Source organism: Thunnus maccoyii, chromosome 17 (genome assembly GCF_910596095.1).
Source record: "Thunnus maccoyii chromosome 17, fThuMac1.1, whole genome shotgun sequence".
In the NCBI taxonomy this organism is placed as follows: Eukaryota; Metazoa; Chordata; class Actinopteri; order Scombriformes; family Scombridae; genus Thunnus; species Thunnus maccoyii.
The window spans coordinates 3,346,894-3,368,881 of NC_056549.1; the positions used below are offsets into that span (position 1 = coordinate 3,346,894).

Sequence of the window (21,988 nt, forward strand, 5' to 3'; positions counted from 1 at the left end):
TGACATAATCATTGTGTTTTTCTTTATAATGTTATAGGCGAACATACTTCTCAGTAAAAAGTCAATATTATGGAGACACAGAAGAACATTTGAGACTGATGTACTCTGGCTTCTGTAGAGCAAATGAATACCTACCTGATGCATGAGGTGTTTATGTGCCACTAATTTGCTTTTCTAAATACATTTTGGAACCAATTGGTGAAGTGTGACGTTCTTCGCATCCTGCATTCCCCCTAAAGTTAAGGAAAGATTGTGGTTTTGTTTAAATATCGAAAAGGACAATGATTTTGTGAATCATATGAATTATCTGGTGCCTTAACTCAGTGTTAAAATGTCCGAAGAAATTTAAAGTTGTGGATATTTCTGCTCCTAGAAATTAGACTGTAATTGGAAATGTAATTGGTGCATCTAGTAAATTCAGTCACAGGTGCTCTGTTCCTGTACTGGTGAGGAGGTCGAGGTGACACTTTGATAAGGTGCTTTGGTTCAGGTTTAGGGAAAGATTGACATTTCAGTTAAATGTTAAGAAACATGTGTCTCAGCTTCAAGTCACTGTGACTTTTTCAGTATTTAACCAAAACCACCATTTCACTCCCCTCTAATCTCATTCAAGTGCTTTGCCTGCATAAACATAAAAACCATAAAAAACGATTATCATGCTGTGGTTGCTCTGAGCTGATATTGCAGGGAAAACAAAACGTCACGGTTCACGACAGTTTTGCAGACAGATTCAATATGAACATGTTGCTACTTTGCAGATACGTTCATTAAAAAAATGTTCCCTCATTATGTTGATAGAAAATGTAATCTGGGCGGCATTGCAATTCTCTAAAAACATATTTTCTCTTGCAAATTAGTGTTATAGAAACATCATTTCTAGGAGACAGGTTTGACAACTGCAGCACAGCGAGTCTGTCCTGCACTCAAGGCTACGTCCTCCTTTTTTCCCACTAAGTGCAAAGTGAATTCAAGCACCATCTTTCAACCTGAGTGAACGTACTCAAAAATCTTCTCAGAAAACATTACGTTTCTAGTCCCTTTTCATTTGGTCTTTGCCTCCAGCTTCACTCCCAGGAAACAGACATTTGTCCTGATTGTTGATTCCCTGCAGCTGCAAGTAGGATCCATCCCCGTTAGTGTTACATCTGAAGCTCCAGCTCCCTCTCTCACATACTGGATTATTATTAAAGCGATGAAACAGTCTCAAGACAAAAACAAGAGAAATGTGACCAGTGAGAAAATCTACGTGTGTTCATATTTATTTTGCTCATTTTACATAATGCATTTCAGCAAATTGCCTTTGAGGACATTTATACATTTAACACCTGCTAACTGAACAGTTTTTGCTCCTATAATATACCGGCTTTCCATGATAACACAATTCAGTTTTGAGTTTGGTCTCCCTACAGCGCCTACTGCAACTATACAATCAAAGAACAGTGATATGAAACTTAAATAAATATATATCACCAAATGAAAATTGTGCATTCATTTTTAGGAAATTATCAATCATTTAAAAAATGTCATTCAGTGCCCAAACTCTCAAAGCACAAATACTTAATGCTTAGAAACAATACATTGAATTTTTAATGGAAGAGGTGGCTTTGGCTGAGATAAATCGAACATTAGTCAACGTCAGTGAGAAATAAATCATTTAAGTTCAGCCTCCCACATTAAAGGAGGTCATTATAAAGACTGAAATACATTGACAAAGCTTGTGATGGAGAGTTTAATTCCAAAATGATGAATTATTGTAAAGAAAATTCATCAGTAAATCGAATAAAGATGATCGTTAAATGTTTCCATGTCAGAAAATGATTCTCAAAGGGCTGCTGTTTATTTTGTGACCTCATTTTGGAACAAAACTCTTTATGTGAACACTTCATTTCTAATACAGCTCTACACAGTGTTGTATAAATTGAAATGCATGTGCAGTCATTGCTGCGAGTTTGACATAAACAAAGTTATTGTGATCAGGGTAGTTTAGGTTGCCAAGAAAGCAGAAGACATTTACATCACTGAAACCAAACATCTGGGTTAACATTTGCCCTTTTTATATCCATTTAGTGCAAAACATATGTAAATATGTTTTAAATATAACATATGCATAAATGCAAACAACACATGTATTTCTCTTCTATGGATGATGTCATGTCCTCTCTTCTACAATCTCCCAGTTAGGCACAGTTTCAGTGTAGTCATATGTTCCAAACTGGGATTCAAACTCTGGCCTGTAGTTGCAGAAATGCTCCAAATATGGAGTCATTGCATTTGTATCTCACATATTCTGCTGACCACATTTGGCGCCATCATGGAGGTCTGAAAGTAATATCTAAACATACCATGATTAAGTCTGGTGATGCTCAAAAATCAGAAGTTGGACTTCTCAAATGTATAATAAATAAATAAACAGCAAAAAAGACATTTTTGACAGTGCTGTGTGACAGTGTGACATGTGATGAAGAGCACATCTGAAAATCTGAAAATCTGTTTTTCATAGTTTTTATCCCATGAGATGTAAATATAATCTCACCAACAGGATGTGATGTATCATGTTTTGAGCTTCAGTGAAAACCTTTTTCCAGACTTCAAAGTAAAAAACACTGAAAAAAAGTTCACAAGCGAAAAGCAAAAGAAAGAGAAACAACCCAAAATACTGGTAATGGCCTCGTATGTTAAGTCTATTTAACACTTTTATCTTTTTATCTGAAGAAAAGAATAAAGTTGGAAACATCACACCAACCAAAGCTTACGGCTGAATGTTGTCGTTACAGTAAAGGTTCCCTGTGGAGTTTCTGACCTCTGGTGACGATATGGAGCCATTTTTATGTCTTTTTAAAGACTGGGACCTGTTTTCCGTTCCTGCATGTGCAAAGACACTCAATCCTGCTAATGCTTTCATACTATTCAAATGATCTACAGGTGGCTGTAATGTGCTAAGAAAAGCAGCAATATGCCAGAAAATAAATGGCAGGGAAGAAGAAGATGGCAAAGAGGTAAACATGGATGTAAACAATGCAGGATTTCACTTTTAAAAAACATTCACTTTGCAAATGTTTTATAAGGAAGGAAATAGATTCAACACCTTTGTTAAACCTGAAGGATGCACACAATGCATTTTGGTGAATAACGCTCACTGTAAACACTTTTGTTTGTTTATAAGAAAACTCCACAGTGAGCCTTTAACATATTAGTGTCTGAAGATGCAGTTCCTGTAACGACCACTAGATTCCGGGTCCAATAACCCTCTGGCTGCATTGAATTAAATGGTAAAACCCTCAACTTCTCTCTAAAAAATACTGATATTTTTTTTCCTCACAAGGACATTTTTTTTTCTCTCTTATGTTTTGCTTTATGACAGGAAAATTTTCAAAATGAATGTTATTAATATCATGCTTTTTCTCATAATGCCTGATGTTAAAAATGGACAAAGTTCCAAAACTTGAGATGAACGTGTTTAAAAATGCTCCCTGAAAGTCAAAAGCCAAAGATTAAAAACTATAAATCATGCAAAAATATTCCAGTAAAGCCCCAGAATGAAAATATAGACCTGGAAATGTGACGACGCGTCCTCTTTAAAGCTGGAAGCAAGCTATGTCTGGGGGGGGGGGGGGGGAACTTGATTGCATGCAAATCACAGAAAATATGGATTTGCTGCCCAGATTTCAAAACATCTCTTCAGAAACCTACAAGTGACGCTGCAGAAGCTTCACTCATGTTTCTCTACAGTCTGTGTGTCACGTGAGATTAATCGGATTTTGCACGGGGAGCATGACAGTATGTTGGCTCCATATTTCTTCTCATGTAAGCTGGTGTGAAATATAGATCACTCTCACATAAAAACTGACATTAAGTGTTCGTGACAGGATGCACAAAATTAGCACAGAAATGAACAATATGTGTTTCTTTTGAGATGAAGCGGTTGAATTTAAAATAAAAATACAAAGGACCTCCAGTATGGCAGCCAAAGGGTTTTTTTTTTACAACCTTCTATACTGTCTTGTAACAGCAGGTCTCTGAAATATATATTCAGCAATACTGTGATCCAAAATCAGCGGGTAAGACATAACAACATCACAGGAAGAACATTCAAAATGCTGAAAAATACTTAAATAAAAACAGATTATTCTAACATCTGTTTACAATTCATACAACATATATCTGTCACCTGTGTAATAAACAAAAAAGATAGATAGCAATTTTAATAAAATACTGACAAAAAAAAAACACATTTAAAAAACCTTAAATGTATGGCAAAGCACAAAGCATCACCCGATAAAGTATATTTGTAATAAAAGTAAAAATCTTCAGCTGTGTGTTACTGTGTTTAAGTTCTTTTACATACAATAAGTTTTACAACAGAACAAAGCAGCCTCTCCGTACTCAATCAACCTCTAATACTTATACAGCGGACCTGCAGGACGCTCTGAGTGACACTCAGTTAAAAGAGTTTAGCAATATTCAAGCAGTATACAGATGTTTATTTAATGTAAACTTTGTATCCTAACAACTGGAAGCATCTACAGTGGCTGTGTGTAAATGTGTGTGTCCCTGTTTATCGTACTAATCTGCGTTCAGCATCGTATTTTCCTCCTGAATGTCTGACTGCTTGTGATAAAAGCTTGACTGCATCCTGACGTATCGGCTCTAAATGTTTTATTGTATGTGTATAATAACTAATGCGATATTTTCTAATGCAAAGAAGTCATTCTAAACACCTGATAAATATGTTTTTCTGGTTTCACCGTCGTCTTTACAGAGGTGCACAGAAGTGGCAGTTTTACATTTTTGTTTTGTTTGTTCATTTATCAAGAAAAAAAACCCTAGACGAGATTTGACAAAATAATCTTAATGTTGTTTTAAGAAAGCAACACAGGTTTTAAAGTACAGTTTTGGGTTTTGAAAACCGACATCAGTACTGATCCTGATAGAATTTTGGATTGCAGAAAGATGATATGTTTGATTATCTCTCAATTTTTTAATTGATATGCTCAGACGCTTCAACCCCTGCCAGCAAAACCCCAGAATGCGTTCAATGAAGATGAAATATTAAATACCAGCTTTTATAAAAGATTTCTTCTCATTCTGTGGTGAATATTAGGAGACTAAAATGACTTAATTAAGATTAAGGAAGGATCATTGTTTCGTTTTTGGTCTGAGACACAAACTCCTGTTTCTGGTATAAAAGCCGACGCGCTACACGCTCCTGCTACATAAAAGACAAACTGCTCTCTGCATTGATACTTAAAGTTGACATCGGGCATAAACTGAATGCTGCAGAATGTCAAGGATACTGGGCTGGATGATCAAATATTACTCAGCGTTACTGGAAACTTCACACCAGGAGCTTTATGTCTGAAAGGAAACAGCTGCAATTCTCAGAGTGGGCGCCATGTTCTGAGGGTTCAAATAAACTCGGTGGTTCAGGATTAAAAGTAATCTGTAATTCAATAGTTTAATTGTTTGTAGTTCACTGAACGGACAAAACAATTAGCAACAAATTATAACATGCATGATAAAGTCGGTATTGCTGCAAGGATTTGTGACATCAGCTTATGATTCAGGTAGAAGCAACATGTGGATTGTGATGTCAACACAACATTAACCCTCAGTCAGTCCCCCCCTCGCTGTCATATGATCTTCTCTGTCTCCTATAATAACGATGTTTTACATATCTGGGGAGTTCAATGTGAGACTCAATGAGAGCATGAAACAAGCAGTGATGTGACAGGACATGAGGTAGCACCAAAGCTGGCCAATCGGATTAGATTAGATCAGATTTACATGAGAAAATCTTTGATGTTTAGGAGCTTCTTGATGCTGAATACTGAATGTCTGGGAAACTCCAGGATACATTAATACTTTTAAATAACTGCTTTTACTATCAGTAAAAACATTCTGTAGCAGTTTGAGTAAATCTACTGCAAAGCTAGCTGACAAACAAACGTCCTTCCTTTGTGTTCTTGCAGAGTTTGCTATGCTTTTGTTCAGGTTTGAATTGTGATAAGACTTAAATTATTTTGCAGGTGATTTGTTCAGGATTTAAAGCAGCGAAAATCAATATTTTTTACAATAAAAATGTTTCAAATGACAGTGTTTTATAGCGGAGGCATTGCTCGTAGTGATGAACCTACAGAATTAGAGATTTTATAGTGAGTTTCAGCTCATTGTTTATCTGTCCAGCTGAAACTTTACTGTTTTGGTTCACTCTCAGCGCTCTCATAGCGTCATTTCTGTTGTTTTTTCAGAGAAAAAGCTGTAAAAAGCCACTGTACACTACCTGCTCAGCACCAAACGGCAAACAGACACAGTTAGCTGTAGACTAGCTGGTGAACATAGTGGAGCATTTAGCAGCTAAAGAGCCAGATATTTCCCTCAGGAGTTGGTAGAGAGCAAAAACAGAGCTAAAAGAGAGCTGGACAGAAACATGACTCCACATGGATAATTATGTAACTGCTTCATGTGAAATAAGCAACTGTTTGCTAACAAGTTCAACATGTCAACTTAAAAGGTGATGACGTGTTTCTGCTGCCCCCAAGTGGCCAAAAATAATCAATAATAATAATCAGATGTGAGAACAGTTCTGCTCATTATCATCTATCTAAACCTTGTCCCCACAGTTCACTGCTTTGAGCTTTCTGATGCCACGTTCAATAAGTTTGCCAAAGTAATATCTGAAATTGAAAACTGAGCTGTTTCTGCACGGCTACTTTCACACTGTTTGAGTCTCTTTTTGTGATGAAAGTTGATGATATGTCTGGATTTTTCAGAATAATACAATTTTCTATATTTGCTTCTTTTTTTTTGCCGCAGTCAGAAGCGTTTAATATAAATTGTCTGTCATTTTAAATAAAATGCCTTTTAAAGCTACAATCATTGGAGTGTATCAAGAGCAGTTTCAATCTCACAGAAGTGAAGGTGAACAGAGCTCAGTGTTTTCCACTCTGCCTTAAAATCAGTGGCATTATCATAGATATCAGTATTGGATCTATTCACTGAAGGATACGTTCTTGCCTCTGTAAATAAAGGTAACAAATAGGAGGCTTTGACTTCAGGGATTTTGGGCAAAGCTGCAGCAGAATTGGCTTGCAGCTGACTGTAGCAAATCCACTGGGGAGGTTAGACTTTTACCAAGCATTCAATGAAAAGCTAAAATGAAATTACGCTGGATTTATGCTGCGATGAGTAAAGGAAATGTGCAAAGAAACCCACTTGTCTCAGGGTTGTCTGTTCTCAGAGGACTAGCTGATCACATTCTTAATAGAAAACCATCTCAGCATCATATTTGGCAAACTGTTATATCCATCTAACTCTGATTTGAACCAGACAGATCACATAGAACCACTGAGACTGGAGTCTAACTCTAATCTGTAAAGGGTAGAGCCTGTTGTAACTGGGGTTGACATGTCATGTTCACTGGTGTGATGGTTTAGCATTCCAGCTGTCTGCTCTCGTTGCAGCCGGCCACCTCATGCTTCCTGCCTGCCGGCCTTTCTGTGATCTGCTCGGCTGTCTGCTTGCCAGTCTGACTATCTTTACCCACCTACTGGCTTTACTTGGCTTTACCTCTGCTGCTCTGCCTGTCATAGTCGCATGTTTTCCTTCTTGCTGGCCTGTCTACCCTCTTAACATTCGCTTGTCATACCTTTCGCTCTTCACAACATAAACCTGGAGTGAATTGTTGACTTGGAGGAGCCTAAGCTATGTCAAACAGCTTTAAGTAATGCCAGTTTCACCCAGAAGTATTTTTAGGAAGTCAGCAGCATTTAAAAAAAAAACAAAAACTGTGAGTATAGCAAGTGGAAAATAGTGTCTGTCATTTTAAATATCCTACTCTATCTACACTGCAGCAGTAGCTTGTCTAACTGCTGTATTTAAATTTAAATCTGACTGTAATTATAATAAAACACTGTACTTTAAATATGTAAATAATACTTTTCTGAAATAAAGCTCAACATAGATTCAAAGTCCTCTGCACAGAAAATAATGATTCATGCTGAAAAAAGGGACTTTTATTTTAGCCCATTTACTGCCAGTTTGGATACTGCTTGATGATCCATGACAGTGAAAATCATTCTTATTTCATTTTTGTTGGAGTTAAATCATCATTTCCTGGTAATACAGTTTCAGCGTTGCCAGATGTACGTGGTGATATACTCTGTACGATGTACACTCAATAAGGCCAAAAGTCCCATAATGTACAATAATTTGATCATTTTATGACACTTAGTATTAGTAGCTGTAATCAGTCTAGGCGATCTCATTTTAATTCATTTCCCGACACGATCAGGAAAGTAAAATATGGATCCTACGTCTGTGTTTACGCATCTCTTTTCACGTGACATCTTTCCAGCCAATCACACTTGTTGTGATGTTGAACGTGACTCATGAGCACGGCTGTCGTTCTCTGGCGGAGGTTTGCACGAGAGAGATTTTACTGCTGCGTCTTTGTGAAAAAAAGAAAATGAGTTTTTTATTCATTTATTGAACAGCTATGCTTTTGTTTTCAATTATGGGATGTTTTTATTTGAGTGAGTCATGAAAGAACTCTCCCACACATCATATAACTATGTCAGCATTTAAAAAAAAAAAAAAAAAAGAGGCTAGATTTGTAGGCAGCGTCAAAGAGTTGCACATCTCAAAAAATGCGTTTTCTGAAATGACACATTTACGTCTATTCGTTCTCTTGGTTATGACTCGCCTACGGTCATTTTAAGCCACTGTTATGATACTTAAACATTTCCCATCTGGCAACGCTGAGCAGTTTACTAGAATGAAATCTGCCAGTGTGGTGTGTTCATGTGCTGTCAGGAAGCTTTGACACTCAACACCTGACAGTCTGCTGCCAAACAGCCTTTCTTTCTCAAGCTACAGTATTTAGCTGGCGAATCAAAACCTGAAGACGAAAAAGCAAAAGTACGACATTTTGGGAAACGCACTTTTTCACTTGCTTGCAGAGAGTTAGATGAGAAGAGTGATAGTTTGCTACTCTCATGTTTGAGCAATAAATATGAAGCTACCACCAGAAAACTGTTAGCTTAAATTAGCATAAAGCCTGGAAGCAGCCCAGCTCTGTCCAAAGGTAAAAAACAAACAAACAAAAAATCCCACCTACCTGCGCCTTTAAAGCTCACTAATTAACGTGCTGTATCACGTTTGTTTGATCTGTAATCTGCCTGTGCAGGACTGCTCAGAGATAAGTTAACTTAAACAAAACAAAGTGTTAACTGATGAACTTTAGAGGTTTGAAAGGACAAACGTGAGAGTGGTTTCGATCTTCTCATTTAACTCTGCAAGAAAGCTTAAAAAACGTATTTCCCAAAATGTCAAAGTATTCTAAAAGTTAAGTGAGAGATGTAGTTGAAAAGCTAGTATGTGAACCTTGATCTAAGATTAATTTACTATCTTTAATTTCCATTAAGACAAAGAAACGGCATCCTGGAAGGACTGTGACTTTTAAAATAATCTAAAACATGCAAGAAATACCAGTGTCGTCCCTTTAATACCTCATTATCATCATCATAAATTCATCCTAGTCGAAGGAAATTATGGTAATGTTTGACAATTTCAGAAGTAAGATTATTATTGCCGATAATCTAACAAATGTGCTACATGAGAGAATGATCCACTTGTTTCTGCTTTTATGAAATAACAGTTATTTGCCTGACTCCTACTCATTAGATGCTCAAAATAATCTGTATCTTTTGGTCATGCGATGAATTCTGAAGGAAATAAATTACTTGATGTTGTGACTCATTCTTTAGAGAGAGCCTGCAGCTTTGTATTTTTCTGATGGAGGAAGAAATATTGGACTTCATTCTGTATCATATGGGTCAGAAAAAAAGAGAAAATGGCCAAAAGGGAAAAAAACAGATGATTCATAGAGCCACCGTAAAGGGGGATTTGCTTTTCCAAGAGATAACAAGAGCGAGACCAATAGTTCAGACATTGTTTTTGCAGGAAAAATGCCAAAAACCCATTAAACACCCAGAAAAACTCAACTCCCAGTAAACCCACTCCCTGCCTGTCTGCCAGTTTGGGTCCAGGAAGTTGAACCAACTCATTATCGTCACTTCTGCTAATCCTGAGCCGTGCTTCTTTAAATTACTGTACAAAGAAGAAGAAAAACAGAGCTTAGGAGACGTGGCCTCGAGCTCCCATTAAAGTGAGATGATTTCCAGTTTTTCACGCCCACCCCACCCCCTCAGTCGTATACTATACAACTGAAAGAAACACTATTTTCACACAAATGTGGCACCTTCACAACTCTTTCTCTTTGCACTTGTCGTGTTTGCTCTTGAGCCGTCCCTTCCCTGCTCCACACTGACGGGCTGGATTGTTTAAAGACGTTAATTTACAGTTTTTTTTGGAATTGGCACTTGACAAATAACTAAATAAATATTATATGGAACGCCATCAGTAGCTCATAGGATGTTGTTCTGTCTGAGGAAACGTCCTTGTCTGTCTGCTTCGTCTCAGCTCTTTTTGATTTCCATGAGTTCGATAGAAACGAAAATCCAACAGCAGCAGCAGCAGCATTTTCTGGAGGAAGGTGTTTTTCAGGGCGCGCGTGTTGCGTACAGTATGTGCACAGGTAAGTCAGTGTATTTGTGTGTGTGTGTGTGTGTGTGTGTGTGTAGATATTGGTTTAAGTATGGTTTGGAGCTGTGTGTGCGTGTGTGTGTGTTGTTTAGTCCAGTGAGAGCAGCGGCTGCATGTTGTCCTCCTCACTCTTCACTTTATCTGGTCGTTTCAGGACGCCTGGCTCCACCACCGACTGAGACCTGCAGGGATACAGAACACAACATGTGCAGCATTAGACCTGACCTTGGATGAGAGACAGGCTGGATCTGTGTGTTTATGTGTCTAAATAACAGAATGGATCCAAATGGACTCGCTATCTGCTCTGGTATCATGAAGTGCATCACAGTCATCACAGGAGAAAAATGTGTTTTTTGAGGCGAGGCGGAGAGTGTTTGGGTCTGTTTGGGTCCATCAAATTTTGAGTCAGGTCTAATCATCCTCTGGTCTATTTTGAACTGTTTTTTTAGGTTTAAGGAAAGATCATGGTTTGGGTTAAAATGATCACTTGAAACGTGGTGTGGGTTAAAGTTACTACTTCCTTAAAGTTAGGCAACCTTAGTCGTCATGGCAACAGTAAACACCACGACAATTATGTTTTTTAAAAAGCTGCCCCTATGTGAAAAATAGACCATCGCCATATTTGATTTTTGGAGCCAGAAATGACCAAATTTGGACGAGAGGGTGGAGCTGATCATAGCGCTATCTGCTAGTTTGGTTAGCAACGTGCATTTACAATCTATGGTTAACAGTGATAATACTCATGCTAATTTTTACTAGTGAAAAACGGGCTTGAAACTGTTAAAACAAAATGTACTCACCGGAAAAACTGAACATCCGACCCCTTAGAGGGTTTTTTATCACAACCAAACACTTAACAAGACTTTTTTTAGGTGACAAAAATGTTATGATTAACTTTCATGAACTGAAAACACACTGTGAAATAGCAGCAGCTACACCTATACTATGTGAATCTGGTTACGCCATAGTTACGTTACGTAATGAAAGTTGTCGCTGTGGTAGCGACTTGTCAATCACAACTTAACCTCGCCCTAAAGCATACGCTGCTTTATCGTCTATTTTACTCTAAATGGGACCATAATTTACACACTGATAATCATGATGCATTGAAGAAGACTTGAAAATAGCGATCGAAATCATAAACTCATAAACTCAAGTGTTTACTGGGGTAATAAATCAAATGAGAAGTAGGATCATTTTCTCATAGACTTCCATACACTCAGACTTCTTTTTGCAGCCAGTGGTGTCGCCCCCTGATGGCCATTAGAAAGAATGCAGGTTTAAGGCACTTCTGCATTGGCTTCACTTTTCAGACCTGGAGCTACCCGCTTGGGTTGGAATGAGGACGTGAACAGCGGTCTCCTGCAGCTAAGTCCACTTTCTGCCATCTATGTATGTATGTATGTATGTATGTATGTATGTATGTATGTATCTATCTATGTTTCTATCTATCTATCTATCTATCTATCTATCTATCTATCTATCTATCTATCCAACCCGCCTCCTCCGATTATGGAACTTTGTCACCTTATGTTAATGTCATCTGAACTGCGTTACTTCTCCAGGTCATAATTATGGCCACTAGATGGCGTCTATAACTATAGGTTGTTTTTGTCGGCTGAATTTTTGACCTGTACTTTTGAAGATGGGCTGCGAATAATAGTTAATAAAACTGCTTTGTGTTTGAAACAACATGCAATGAAATAATCAGGCATGTTTGGAATCATTGTCAGATGATTGATTGGTCATTGGCAGGACTTTGTTACCGTGCAGAGACTCTCAGTCTACTGTCGGACTTCTTCTAAATGTGTTTGGTCAGATGATTTACTGTCACAGTGAATCATACTGCATGGTAGCCTATGGGGGGAATGATACGCCACAAAATGTCAAACATACTCACAGTTACAAGGTGCCAAAGAACACTTTATGGTACTTGAACATACAGTTCCTCCCAGGGACAAATGCTGGTGTAAAAGTTTTGTGTCCATGCACCCTAAAATTGAACCAGTTCAGCCAGTAATTGATTTATTTTGGTTTTATTACAGTTTTTTCTATCAATTAGTTATGTTTCTTATGAATTTATTTATCATTTAGTTATTTAGCATTCTGTAATGTTTTTATCAAGTATATAATTTAACTGTTTCATTTTGTATGCAGCTATTCATTTATGATTTTTTTTAATATATATTTTTTGTATTATTAGGCTTTTTTCTGCTCCTTTGTCCTCCTTTGTGAAACAACAAGAAATCCTGATGAAAACCAGCTTTTAACTGCGTCAGGGCTTCAGCTGTTGATGATTCTTAACATTATTTTGTTCTTTTTCAACTGAAGAAATAAAAATAATCATAAACTATGTAATTAGGAGAACAAACTCGAACATCATCCTCTTCAGTCGAGCCAAAGATGGCAGGTGGTGGGAGGTGGGAGAAGAAGACAAGAATATCACAGTGAGATAAAATCTACACATTAGCTGTACTATTGTCTCATTAGTTTACACTAATTATGCAAAGATAACATAATTAGTTCCACAATATATTGATGTTCTGTTGATCCACTAATACTCTACATGCTGTAGACAATTACAGAATAGAGATTACTGATGATGATTACTGGTGATGAAGCTTTTGGCCCACACAGCCTGAGTTTAACCCCTTTTCACATTTGTAACTACTAAATATTTGCAGAAAAACAGGCCTGATATCCAGATCTAATTTGGTATATAGACATTTTCCACAAGCTACTGTTGTTAAAATCTGTCTGGTTCACTTGAGTAGATTTTAGAAAAACATATTATCAGAAAGTGATAATATTTTAGGTGAAAAAAGTGAGTGAGTAATTCCTTTTTTCTCAAAGGCATCGGCTACATAGAACCAGTGCAATAATTTACTGACTATTGACAGGAACAGGATTCAATGCCAGTAGTCCAAAAGCTGTTGGTCCGGACTGGTTTTCTGTGCCGACAGTAGTTTGTTATACTGGTATGTGAACACAATTTTAACAAGTGGGGAACATTATTCGAGGGGGGAACAGACTTTGACATAACACCGGACCTCTTGTAGACAATAACCGAAAATTCTTTACCGTCACGTTGAGCATTTTAGTGCTGTTAAAAGGAGTATTTTCCCACATTTTACTGTTTTAACCCTAACCCTAACCCAAACCATGATCTTTCCCTAACCTTAACCAAGTGGTTTTTTGTGCCTAAACCTAACCATTTTAACCCAAACCATGGGAAGGATTACCTGCAAGCAAAAACATTCCTCCATTTTGAAACAATTTGAATTTGATCATGTGATCTTGCACAACCAGCCACAGCCGCTTCCTTTCTCAAAATCTACAAAACTCTAACTTGGTCCAGTGCAGTTAGTTATCAGTTTTCCTAACTTATGAAAAAAGAAATTAAAAAACTGAGGAAAAGAAATTAAAAAACTGAGGAAACGAGTATTTTGTTGTGTTAAACAGCAACAGTAAAACACTCGAGACGTGGAGGTGTTGGAGGTGATGAGCCCACCTCTTCATGGTTTTTGGGGATAGGTTTTTCTCCAGGTCTCTCTCCAGGTCTTGTACTGACAGGGTGTAGGACTCCGGACAGTAGTCGGTCTCCTCGTCGTAGGCGTGGTCAAGCAGCGTTCGCGCCCATGTTCCCATATCGTACGGCGGCATCATCCCACCGAGCTCTGACGGCAAGATCTCAGGGTGGATCAGCTGGTGGAGGCTGTTCAGGTTGTTACCGTGCATGAAGATCTGCACAAGGATACAAACACAGGTTAGTTTGACCTTGACTTTGGTTTGACATTTTCTTCTTCAGATTATTTATTTTCTATTGGTGCATAAAGACAGGTAAAGTATAGACATAAAATACATGGAAATAGACTGACAAACACCCGGTACTGGGTTTTAGGTAACGGTAGCTCAGTTAATGTAAAGCACACATTTCTTTATATGAGTCATGACATTTTGAGTAAGGAATCTAGCCAAATTACTTTATCATTTAATATAAAACTAATAATAGTAGATGCTCATGTCCAGTGCAGTTCAATTCAACAATCAGTAGACTACAATACTTTTTAAAATTTAATTTAAATGTCAATTTAAAAACGTTTTTTCCTGCTTTTGAAACAGCTGGATTCATGTTTAGTATAGGATCTTCTGGGCTTACCCTCTTCCTGGTCTTGTCTTTGAGGAAGGGCCGGATGACGGTGTACAGAGCGTGTATGTACCACGGCTGGTTCACAAAGTGGATTCCTCCAAATCTGGCAGGAAAACTGTCCTGTTGGAAACAGAAACAAAACAATTCATGTAAATACAAGCAAACAGGGATAGAACCACCCTGATTATTGTCTTGTTTAATAGCGTCTTTTATTCCTTTTTGTATATAACGGTGGTTGTTTAATCCATGAAGATGTGATACTTGCTGTATTTTCCCTTCTTGTTACTGTAAAAAAAAATCTAGTACCTGCATTAACTGATTTTTTGGCCACTTTGAGGCAGCGGAAACAAGCTGTCAGCACAACATTAAGATATCATAAGCTTTAAAATTGATATGCTCAACTTGTTAGCAAACAGTTGCTTATTTCCACATCCAGCAGTTACGGAGCAACATTATCATTCATTTGGAGTCATGTTTCTGTCCACCTGGTGAATGTAAGTCCAATATTCACTCTCTTTTAGCTCTGTTTTTGGTCTCCACCAACTCCTGAGGGAAATATCTGGCTCTTTAGCTGCTAAATGCTCCACTATGTTCACCAGCTAGTCTACAGCTAACTGTGTCTGTTTGCCATTCGGTGCTGAGCAGGTAGTGTACAGTGAGATTTTTTAGAGCCACTCTAAGCAGAATGCAACAAACATAGAAATACATAGAAAAAGCACAAACAGTAAGAGAAATGTGCTCCAAAACATGAAACAGCTGCAAATGGCAAAACACATACAAAAGTACAAATGGTACAAAAAGACTTAATAAACAGTGTTTTATTATTTGTTGCATTTCTCTTAATATTTGAGTTTTCCTATTTGTAGCATATTTTGATTCAGAGCATTTTCTTAATGTTCATGCTTTTGCTTTTGTGTTTTTTGTCCGTAGGGGCCACTGTAGTATTGTCATTAAGCTCAGTGTGTTAAAAAGCAGTTGCAAATTTATTATCTCCTAATGTATATAGAGCATTTTTTTTCAAACGGGAGGGTACACGGACTTAATGACAAGAGCAATCAGTATGGCTAATGAAATCGATGAATAAAAACTCTCTGTGTTTTATCACAGATAACAAAGAGCCAACCTCAATCAGGAGGATTTTGTTCAGTCCTCTTGGAGTTCCAGCAAATGAAAAATTACCTCTGTGAGTTTCCTGTCCCTTTTCATTAGATTAGTTTTGTAAATGGCCTCTAATTTCATAGTCAATAGGAAATGGTCTGGTCTATTCTGGAGTCACCGCAGCACAACGCCTGAGGGAAATGAGTCCTCGTTCATACAGGTTGGGATGTGGAGTCTGGGCCTGACACGGTGTTTCCTAGAACGCTGAACGCAATTATGATTATTACAGTCCACAGTGTGTGTGTGTGTGTGTGAATGTGTGTGTGAGTGAGTCATATTCTGGCTGTAGTCCAGCAGTATGGTGAGATTATATTCTGACATAACAGAGCTGGCTGATGAAAATGGCTCGGGGTAGACAGTTGTGTAAAAACCGTTAGTGGTGCTTTGGAGAGACGGAGACAGTGAGTGTCTCTGAGGTCGGACCGGGTCTGACCCACATGAGTCATCAAGGCTGAACCACTGCTTCTGCTCTGCTTGCTTTAATCCAGAGCAAAATACTGTGTCTAAACAACTAGTGGCCATTACATTTGACATGAAATTTAGTATGGGTATTCATGTAGAGGGTGATTCCTCTGACCTACTGTCTGGCCAAAATTCACCTCTGACCAACACTTATCCATGACAAGCTTTCTTGAAAACTATAATGTCTGTATTTCAATGACATTTGCTGTGAATAGACTTTGTCCTCAGACAATAAATCCCCCTAAACATTAAATCAAAATTTCCACTTGTGTCTAAGAAATATCGCATTCTAATGGACAGACTGTAAACTCGATGCTCCACAGAGGACAAATTATAGTCTTAATAAAACTTTAGGGTTGTTCTTTACGCGCCATCCTCCAGTCAAATGTTCAGCTTTAAAAACCACTTGACTGATTTGACATGACATTAGTTGTGTAAATTCATGGATCCCAAAGAATGAAACTGATGGTACGAACTCTCTGACCTTTCCTGCTTCCATCAGTCCAAAATCCTCACTTGTACATAATAAATAAACAATTCTTATTGGTTTTTTTTCCGCCAAAACATAACCAGATTTTGGAAAAGGGGCATATTTAAGATGATTTCCCTAATATCCTAATATTATGCCCTCACACACCCCAAAATGATTCTTGCTGTAAGAAGAAGTATGATAAGGTTCTCTTCACTGAGCACAGCTCAGAAAATCTTCACATTATAGAGAGTGAGGAGGGAAATGGGAGTTTATTTCTAAAATTTAATTTGTGGTGATGTAGGTAACATTTGGGGACAGTGATGGAAATAAGTGCTTTGACCTTAACATGTTATTTCCCTGTAAGCCATAAATAAATCGCATCGTATCGTATCGTATCGTATCGTATCGTATCATGGTTATACCCCATATTTTTATTTTTTAAATCTGATTGTTAATATTTGTTGTTCCCAGAGGACTGGAACCCTCTCTGTTGTTATGACTCCTTGACATTTCCTCTGTTGCTGCAATCACTGAAAATCTTTTACAATTAAGGATCATTGTTTCTGTTTTTAGTTGATTTTCACTGAAAAATACTCAGATGTTTTGAAAGGAGTATATTTAAAATTATTTTCACAGTTTTCTGTTTTTATTTTGACCTCTAAATATGTACAACTACACTTTACCACAGTGGCAAAGGTAAAATTGTATGTGAAACGTAAAAGTTTTTGGCATGATTGTTTAAAAAGAATTCTATAAATAACGAATACTGTCACAGAATACTGACTATCAGCTGGTTCCCAAAATAAAAAGATTTATTTTGGTCAAATGGCGGTCAGGCTACCCCCCCACCCCCCCTGCTGTCACATCCCTCTGGACTCTGAACCTCTGCTCTGACAGACATCTTCACTGTGATGAAGGGACCTGCTGCATTATACATGAAACACTGAAAATGGAATATGAACTACAGCCCAGAGCCTCGGCTGTACTGGAGGGACCGGAGGAGGAAAAGAGGAAGAAACAGAAGCTTAAGGATTGATCTGCTTTCCCCCAGTGGCGTCTGAGATGGAGAGAGAGAGAGAGAGAGAGCGGAAAGAGACAGATATGAGGAGAAAGTGTTCATAGAGGTGGAGGAAGTGAGAATAATACAAAGTACAGAAGGTCCAAGAGGGAGTGGAAGATGTAAGCAGAGCAGGAGCAGACATTAAAATGATATTTCCATGAAGTTTTTTTTGTTTTCTTATTACAAACTATAGATGAGGAGTGCAGGTAAGACGAGTGATGAGAGGACTGAAGATGCAACATATTTTACTACATCTTTCTGCCACAAAACTCCAGAAATACTTTGAATGCCAACGTTTTTTTAACATGCAATAAAAACATTTTTAAAACTGTTGCTTTCTGCAATTTCTGCACATGATTATGGCGAATAAACTATAGTTATGATTATATTAGAATCATATTTAGGAGAAAAGAGAAAGATCATGGTTACGGTTGATAAAATGGTGAAAGTCGATTGCAGGTCTTTACTTTCCATCTCGCTACATAAAAAGCACAGAACATCTTACGCTGGCGCTGAATGCTTTAGACATAATTCATGAGGTGTGTAATTATCAAATATGGATGTAGATCTTAAGGATATTAGGTTTGAAATATGAGAGGCATAAATACTTTCAGGTTTAGGCTCAATAAATTCAGATATTCAAGCTGATTTATATTATAAGTCCTCCTACAAGACTATAAAACCATGTTTACCATCACATTATGCTTATTTTGAATAAAATTTCTGAACTCCTCACAAAACCTACAGTTTGTCTGATGTATTTAAATGTTGTTAAGTAAGAAATCAGTTATTCAAACATGAAAGAAATTAATAAAGGTTTTAAACAATTAATTGATAAATAATGTCACGATCAAATGGATGTTAAACAAGCTTATCTAGTCTGTTAAAGTCAAACTAATATTGGCTTGTTTTGTATTTTCTCCAGAATCATTTTCATCATCTTACTGTTCACACCTGAAGGTGTAAAACGATACAAACACCTCAAGGAAAACAAACAAAATAAGACAACTAACAGAACTCCCACGAGCTCTTGTATACAGTATAGTCTTCTCTCTGCCTGAAACCTGTTGCCATTAGATCTAAAAATGTAAAATTTGGTCTCTGTTTGTGCATTTAAACTATTGTTTCCTTGTGGCAGCTGAGTTATTATATGAGATTTGTATTATTATTTTATTTTATGTATTTTCAGGGTTTTAGACAGCTCTTAGGTCCTCTTTTCCTCCTCTTAGGTACCTCTTTTCAAGGTCATACTTAGTTTGTTTTTATCTGATTGCATTACAAAATGTATTCATGATTTTATAAACATATTAAATTCAATTTTGTAGTATATTTTGTCTTGTCTTATTTGATTGTAACTCACTGTTTCTGGCCAGGACACTCAAACTGCAGAAGCATCAGGAAAATGATTCAATATGTGAACAAGAAAGGTTTTGAAAATCATTAAAACATAAACCAAACTGAAACAGAAACAAATATATTAGATTAGACAATTTAATAATTTGGCACAAAACCTAATAGTTTAATAGGCAGATGATGGTTTTTGATACTTATTCTCACAGGTTGAAAATAAGTAGAGTTTCGCAAGTAAACAGCTCAAATTTTCAGTAAATATAAACTTCCAACTGCAGAAACTCGCCACTCAAAACCTCTTAAACGTTTGCTTTGATGTTTGGTTTCTGGGGGGGGAAATGTCGATCCTAAACAAATGAGCCACTGTGGGATTTATTTTTGGAGTCTCACTCCAGGTCACCGCTGAGTATGTTCAGTTACAGCGAAGGTTGAAGAGAATTAAAAGTGACAGAAGATCGAGAAAAGTCCGTCAAACAACAACGAGACGACACATGGAAACACATGGAGTCTCATTTAGAAACACAATCAGAGTCATCATTAACACTACGTTCCCCATAAATCCTGCTGCTTCATTTCTCTCTTCCCCCTCGCTGAGTGCCTGTGGCTTCACTAAAGAAGATAAACACATTATGAATGATTTCCCTTCAAAGCTTGGTTTGCTGTAGAAAAACAGCGCCCACCTCCTGCTTAAACTAACTAAATCTGACCCGCAGCCACAACATGTAAAATGGAGATCAGAGGCTGCCAATCTTGTTGGTGATGGTCTTTTTTTCTTCTACAATAATTACTCTAATCACTCATAATTAATCTTCTTAAGATAATAAACCAAAATAAAGGGGAAAAACCCAAACTAGTCATGGAAAACAAAGTCAGAGCACTTTTCCCCCACAGACAGTTTGGGCCTTATTATTCTCTACTTTTTGTCTTCGTGGCGATTTTCTAAAAAGGTTAACTTAAAGGGGACAGATCAAGCTTTTTGTGATTAATTTTATAATGATATGATGTTGAATGTCTATATTAAACATGGTCAAAGTTTCAAAACATGAGGTGAATGTATGTAAAATGCTGCCTGTAAGACAAAAATCAGAACTTCAACCCACTCTTAACGCTTTGTGACATCAGATTGTTGGTGCATGCTAACAAACAGCCGTCAGCTGTCTAGTCTTTGTTGCTAAGGTTGTTCACATTGTCCACTCGCTTGTTAACGAGAAAAAGAAGTGAAATCCTGCTACTATAATTTGTTAACATAGCCTCCAGAGCCAATCAGAACAGAGTGGGCTCATCAGGAGGCGGGGCCTTAAAGAGACAGGACCTAAAACGGCCTGTTTCAGACAGAAGCTGAACTGAGAGGCTGCATAAAGGACCAGTAGAAGATAAATAAGGAGTTTTAAAAACTGTAAATTATGTAAAGATATTCCAGTGGAGCCCCAGAATACAAATATAGACCTGGAAATGTGCATGATACGTCCCCTTTAATGGTAAAAAAAAAAAAAAAAGGAATGTATGTTTGGCTGCTCTCTCCTCCTGCTCCACACAGGCTACTACTCATTGCTCAATTAATTTTTTCTATGTTTGCATAGTGATGAGATGAATCCAACTTCAGGCTAACTGTGTGCGGCATCCATGTTTTTCTACAGTCTGTGTTTTTAAAAAAACACCTGAAAATTATATTCAGCTGAAATGCTTTATATCATCATGCCAGGCACAAAATAAACACTACAGGGAAATTATGTGGAGCTCATATTCAGTGAGCATTACACACAGATTATTACTTAGTATTGTCAGCAGCTCAGTTGTGATTTCTACCTATTTTTCTCTTCACTTTCTATACCCAGAGGCATTTTCTCTTCTCATATTGCAATAGGACCTTGGCTACTATAATCTCTTAAAAAAAACATGTATTTTTCATTGAAAATTGTTAAATAAACCATAATTTATTGCTAATCTGGGGGGGGAAAAAACATTTTAAATCAACATAGTGTGTAAATTAAACGTGTTAATTGTAACACTGACATCGCCATCTTGAGCTGTCTGATGGTGTGAAAGCCGTTTAGTCGTATCCATGACGATCTTTCCATCACCACCTTCTGTCCCGTGACGTGATTTGAATGCAACATCTGTGTAAATTCTTGCATGTTTCTGTTTGTTCTGCTGTTATAAAAAAAGATCCAGAGGGGACACACAGGACACAGGCTGCCACCAACACTGTGGGTTAAACACTGTGTGTCTGTTCAAAGACACTCAGCAGTAATTACATGTGACGTGTCGACATCCCCTCGATGGCTGAAGCAAAGAACAGATAAGAGTCAGCCAATCGTCTGCGGGCGCAGCTATGCTGAAACGTCTTTCCACTAAAAGCTGCTCTCGGACTATTCAAACAGTGAGTCCTCCTTAAAGAGACTGAATGTGTCCTTTAACAAACATCACATGCTGCTTTGCTCCCAGCATCTTTGTCATTTTGATTCCAGTACTAATGGAATCAGGATCAGCACCGCTGCAGAGGACAAATATGTTTTAAAACTACAACTGTGTTTTTAAAAACTTTAAAATCTCTTTGAATTAAACTGACATGAAACTCGAGTAAACTTTCTTTAAATGCAGAATTTTCTGTGCTAATGAACAATATCAAATATATATATATAGTACATATGTGTATGTTAAAAGAAAAGCTGCATTAGGGACAAACTGCTAACAAAAGACTATTCGGCAATATGCAAACTAACACCTGATCCTG

General features: G+C 37.4%; 1 protein-coding gene across 2 annotated transcripts in view; it reads right to left on the bottom strand.

Moving 5' to 3' along the window:
- Nucleotides 1-10,641: 10,641 nt before the first annotated feature.
- clvs2 (clavesin 2) overlaps nucleotides 10,642-21,988 on the bottom strand; it is a 39,742-nt gene continuing 28,395 nt past the window's right edge. Inside the window, exons 3-5 of one of the 2 annotated variants that reach the window (XM_042390877.1) lie at nucleotides 14,762-14,872; nucleotides 14,114-14,346; nucleotides 10,642-10,784 (exon numbers count right to left, since the gene is read on the bottom strand). In XM_042390877.1, the coding sequence (XP_042246811.1) occupies nucleotides 10,691-10,784; nucleotides 14,114-14,346; nucleotides 14,762-14,872 (438 nt within the window). In that variant the 3' untranslated portion in view covers nucleotides 10,642-10,690. Of the gene's footprint in view, nucleotides 10,785-13,860; nucleotides 14,347-14,761; nucleotides 14,873-21,988 lie in introns of those variants that run through there. The other variant, XM_042390875.1, reaches the window with a different exon arrangement.